Below are 6,000 nucleotides of genomic sequence, written 5' to 3'. Positions count from 1 at the left end.
AACAGACCCGATTTCTCCAATCTCTTCTCACAACTATAATACCTCATCCCTGGTATAATTCTCGGAAGCTTCCTCTATACTCCCTCCAAGACCTTTACATCCTTCTTAAAGGGAGGTGCCCCAAATTAAAAGAAGATTTTCTGTTGGAGCCTAACCAATGATTTGTATTAGGCAGTGTAGTACTGTTTTGCTATAAGTGGCTATATAATAACAATAATCCTTGCATTTGATATAGCCCACTTATCACGTCTTTGAGACGTCACAAAGCACTGCACAGAATATACTGTAAAGTGAATTGACTGTATATTCTGTGGTGAAATGCACACAAAATAAACATTGAAAATTAAAATACAATTGGAGAACTATTTGAAGGGAAACAATAATGATACAGGAATTGTAACAGAGCACATAGCTTCAGTGGAGGTTCTAGCAAATGAAATTGGTCACTCAATCCATGGCTGTTTGTGGGACATTGCAGTGTGTAACTGGCTGCCACAATTCGCCCACAAAATATAGTCAAACCATTTAACAGTAGGATTATTATACATCATAAGCTCAATAGGCAGAATGACCCTCTTCAATACTAGAATTTCTATCATTCAATGTTTATAATTTGTGGTTTTAATAATAATAATAATGGACATAAATGGACAATATTTTAGCAGGTGCTTAAATTTTCCTTAGAAAATATCATTGTGGAATGCTAGAAGTTACAGAAATAAATGTTCTACAAGCAAATAAACAATGTTTAGCAATGACTTCCATATATTAAACTCTCATGCATGTTAAAAATATACTTGCATTTAATTATTTTTAACACAAAGGCAATTTTGGTATAACAAACATAAAACAAATTCTGAAAGTGTTTTTGGAACATGGTTAATATAAAAAGAAGCAACCAAAACAATTATATTCCAGCTTCCATTTCAAACACTTAAGACAAAAGCATAGTTAAACACAGCATATATTGTGCACTTGGTCTATATATCAATAAGCTGATAAACTTGATGTTCCAGTCTATGGTAATATTATCAGCCCAGAGCATTATTGTAACTAAATCTAACATTTTCTTTAAGACAAAAGCTAAACTAAAAGTCCTTCAAATTATAGCATCTCATGGGGGTTATTTTCTGCTAGTCAATAAATGTATCAACCACATAAGCACCTGCAACCGGGTTGGTAAATTTATCGACAAATGAAAATTAGCCCTGATGTGCATCAGAAACTACTGGAGGAGGCGGAAATCTTAGTGCTGTGGATATATTATTCTCTCGTTTCCTGGTGCAAATATAGCATGAATAGTGGTGAGCACTTACAAGAGAAAAATCAAATTAGAAGCACACAGTGCCAAGACCTGTACATTTACTAATAGAGAATAACCCCAAGGGAGAACAGAACTACCTTTCAGCATGGGGGCAGAGGGAATTGATGAAAAGGGCAGAGTTAAATAAGCTAAAACAGTATAGATGAAAATCAGTTAAGCTAAAACTATTGTTAAAATGTACAGAAAAATGTTTTGTAACCCCCTTGAATTGAATTGGCTCTGTCTACCTCCACAAAATTGATTTAGTCTCTAACACAAGTTTCTGATAATGGATGTTGAACATTTACAAAAACATAACAGAATTTTAAATGACAATTCAATAGTTTGGGCCCACATTTATCTAGTTTTGCTTTTAGGAATAAGATGGGAAAGGGAAGTATTGTCTTAAATTTTAGGAGATACAACTTGGTCCATAGTTTATGTCCTCCTGAGTTTCAGTGACTTTAAAAGTGACTTTAAACAGATTTGGTTTGACAGTTTCTACTTCAAGAATTCAAACATATTATCACCAATAATATAGAGTTTTAGAATTCCAAATATATGTTTAGGTTAATTTAATATTTAATGCATTTTTCTATATTTTATTTTGATAACTTTATGTTGGAGTAAAGCTGAAGAAACGTCCTTGGACTTCTTGCCCCAATGAAGATTTGGAATACTTGTAGTACAAAATGAAAATAATTCACAGTTTAACAGTGACCACACAAGCTCCAGCCCTTCCAAGGCACAATGGTGCAACCTGAAAAAGAACAATAAAGTAATTGTGCCTGATAAAGAAAACATTTCAAACTTTAAACACTCTTTGAAAATAAGTGAGTTACCAATCTAACATATTTCAGTACAAACGTCAACAAAAGTTATTTTTATATTTTGTAGTACAACTGTATTACTTTATCACAAATGGATTTGAATATAAATACATAAGAAATATTTTGGTTAAAATTATTAGTATAAAATAATGTAAGTTAATATACTATATTAGCAACTGTATAAATTCTATGGTATGTTGCTCTATTTCAAGTATTCACAATGGAAATCTAAAAATAACCTGTACAATGAAGGTAATGACTCTTCTCAGTGAATTCATTGTATTAATACAATACAATGAACCTGCTGATACCCACTTTGACAATTTCTGAGCAAAAGCTACAAGCAATTGAGTTGTTAATGGGGACTAATTGCAGTATTTCTTAAGAAGATTTTAAACAAATCCCATTATATTTCCCAATGATTTACTGACACTGCATTGGAGCGCAATTCCCATGGACCAACGTGATATACTTCTGATTACTAGAAGGATTCATTTGTGTATCTCGGTATCTTATTTAGGATTCTGCTTTTTGTTGCACATTTGTTCCCTTGTCTAATACAGCCCTGGATATTAAAACAAAATCCATAGGGGCTTTTAAAAGGGACTTGGAAAATATTTGAAAAAGAAAAATATAAAAGGTATGGGGAAAGGGCAGAGAACTGGAACTAAATGGATAGTTATTCCACTAGCTGGCTCAGGCATAACAGGCTAAATTGTCTGCTTCTGCAGAATTCTGACGCTAGGTGTTTTATGATCAGATCTATGAGCTGTATAAATTACTTAGCTCAACAGGAGTTAATTGGGATCTGTTATTTCTCTCCAAAGAAACAAGGAGAACATAGCTTTAATAAATTCTGAATAATGGTGCATTCTCTTTCAGGTTTTAGATCTTTCTAAAGAGATTAAAATCTCAATTATTAGTTAATTTGTTGCAAATGGCTCAGGAGTTATGATAATGATATTTTCTACCTGCATCCACTCATTACTCTGAGGATCATAGGCTTCTACGGTGTTCAGATAAGACTGTCCATCATATCCTCCAACTGCATAGAGTCGATCACCAAGTAAGCAAACACCAACTGCATCTCTGCTTATGCTCATTGGGGCCACTGCTGTCCAGGTATCAGTTTTAGGATCATATCTGTAAGCAAACCATAACAAGGCTTTTAGTTTGGGGAGTCAGCAGGGTATAATTTGCATATACTGCATATAGTACCTTAGAAATAGAACACCTCAATGTCCTTAAAAAAGTCTCAGTGGGAGTTTGAACTGGGAGGGAGGTAGGAGGGTGGCCAAAGGCACAGTAAGGAGATGGGCTTTGAGGTGGGCTTTGAAAGCAGAGAAAAGCAGATTGGCACAAGGAGGAGGAATTTTGAGGGAGAGTTGGAAAATGGAGGCAAATGACTCAAAACTCGTCCACCTACAGTTGCTGGTGGATTACATGGAGGTCAGAGTTGACAGAACGGAAGGAGTGGACAGAGTTGTTGGATAGCAAGAGATCACAGAGGAAGGAAGGAGCAAGGCATGTGTTTTGGTTATAAAGTTTCTGATCAAATGACAAAAGGTTGGACATGAGCCTACCTTTCTTCTTCCATTTTGAACAGTTTCTATTCTTAAGAGTCAGATTTTCAGTCAATTACAGAGAACAGCATTTTTTCAGTCAGTATTGAATGCAGTTCAATTATTGACTTATAAATGCAACTGGTTCTTTAGATTGTCTATACTGAATATTCACTAAAACACAGTATGACTTTTTGATTAGGTGAGTTGCTGCCAGGCTCTGTAGTAAATGAGAGCAGCCCACTTCCATTATGGCACAAACCTTTGGATATTGACTTTTACTCTTTTAACAAGTCTTTAGATGAAAAAGCTACGTAGTCATCGGGCTCTGGCCTGCTCCATGTTTCCCGCCTGACCCGCCTACCATCGGTGGCCGGGCTTTCAGCCTCTCTGCTCCCACACTCTGGAACTCCATCCCACGGTCCCTTTGCCTCGCTTCCTCCCTTGCCTCCTTCAAGGCTGGTCTCAAGACCCTTTTCTTTGACCATGCCTTTGGTCTCCCTCCCACCTCTCTGCCTTCCCTCACCCCTACACCACCTCTCCCCCATGCTCGGGCCTCGACACCTGACTGTTCAGCGCTTTGGGACATCCTCCCGATGTAAAAGGCGCTCTATAAATGCAATTTTGTTGTTATTGTTGTTGTTGTAGTCACCAATACAACTGTACTCTATTTGAAGCAAGGGTACAACTATACTAAAAAATTACTTGCTTAATGATGCTGAAGATCCCACAAGTAATATTCTCCTTTCTTTACTGACTTTTAATAAGTTTTAGAATACAGATGGAATTTCTATGGGGTAGATACTGTAGTAAATGCTGATAGGATAAATAATAATATAATCCTTGCATTTGATATAGCAAACGTGGAGTCCTGTAGCTCAGTGGTTAGAGCATTCGCTTCACAAGTGAGAGACCTGGGTTCCATTCCTGGCAGGGCGAAATTTGGACAAGTTTCCTTACTCCACACGCCTAAGTTTACCTAGCAGTAAGTAGGAATCCAGTTGTGAGTTGATTGGTGGATCGCTTTTCCTGGGGTAATAATCCTGAATAAAAAAACTATAATAATTTGGTCACTCAATCCACAACTGTTTGTGGGACACTGCTGTGCGCAATTGGCTGCTGTGTTTTGCCCATAAATATACAGTGAATTGACTTTACAGTATATTCTGTGACGTGCTTTGAGACGTTTAGAAGACATGAAAAGTGCTATATCAAGTGCAAGGATTATTATTATTATAGTACCTTATCATGTCTTCGAGACCTTTCTAAGGGCTTTCATGGTCCCAAATGAAACAGCCTGCTAACATGCACCATATTATTCAGAATATAATTGCAGCTTTTTGTGTTCCATGCATCTACAGCTTCAAAATCGCTACTCATGTTGCAATGTGTGTGTGTGTGTGTTGTGGGGGGTAATCCAGTAAAAATAATCTAGTTGGCAGATGAGAACCGAGAAATTGGTGCAAGGTTACCAAGGACATGATTTCCTTAGTACAGCCGAATAACATTCTGTGAATATGCTCAATAATTTGCAATTCATGCGCATTCATGTAACTGTTTTTGACGGTAAAACAGTTAACAATGATTAGTTGGGAGAGGGGGAAAAAGAGCCAAGCAGTCACTCAGCTCCTGTTTATCCTGCAAGACAAAATCCTATCAGGTAGGATGGCCCTAGTCAGACGGTGCTTTCGATGGCAAGCTCGGGGGTTTTAGCTTGTTAAGCTCCAGCAGCACTCCATACACACTCTGGAGTCATCAAACCTTGGCTCTTGCCAGTCTGCGCCTAATACTCTCTGGAATGAGTTAAGTTGGATGTGCCCCTCCAGGGAGTGCACATTCCACTCCAATACAAGGGATTTTCCATGTGTAGGTGAGATGCATGGAACACTCAGTTTGGTTTGATAATGTTAAGCATTTCGATGGGTTTCTGTATGTGTCAGACACTTGGCTGTCAAAAAATGTACAGAGATAAAGAGAGTCATAGTAATAATTTTTTAAGACAAATCTGTTCAGTCTAATCTTTTTTCTCCACTAAGACTAGTTTAAATATTTTATCTAAATTAGAAATTCAATGTCAATCTACTTCCAAGTTACCAGATTGCTTTTCCCTGAAGTTTAGTCTTCTTTGCCCATATGCACAGATGGATTTTAACTTAAAATCGAAAAGGAGGGTCTTGAGACGGGTCTTGAAGGAAGCAAGGGAGGGGGCGAGGCGGAGGGACTTGGGATGTAGTTACAGAGGGTGGAGGCAGAGTGGCTGAAGGTTTGCCTGCCAATGGTGGGGTAATTGAGGCGAGAGACGTGG

The 6,000-nt window shown here is 37.5% G+C and overlaps 1 protein-coding gene across 1 annotated transcript in view; it reads right to left on the bottom strand.

The window, feature by feature from the left end:
• Window positions 1–577: 577 nt before the first annotated feature.
• LOC103175854 (kelch-like family member 5) overlaps window positions 578–6,000 on the bottom strand; it is a 43,423-nt gene continuing 38,000 nt past the window's right edge. The window contains 2 exon segments of the mRNA XM_007889111.2: window positions 578–2,063; window positions 3,105–3,276. Of these exon segments, the coding sequence (XP_007887302.2) occupies window positions 2,007–2,063; window positions 3,105–3,276 (229 nt within the window). The 3' untranslated portion in view covers window positions 578–2,006.

Source organism: Callorhinchus milii, unplaced genomic scaffold (genome assembly GCF_018977255.1).
Source record: "Callorhinchus milii isolate IMCB2004 unplaced genomic scaffold, IMCB_Cmil_1.0 Scaffold1, whole genome shotgun sequence".
NCBI classification, from domain to species: Eukaryota; Metazoa; Chordata; class Chondrichthyes; order Chimaeriformes; family Callorhinchidae; genus Callorhinchus; species Callorhinchus milii.
This window is presented reverse-complemented; position numbering and strand designations above follow the sequence as displayed.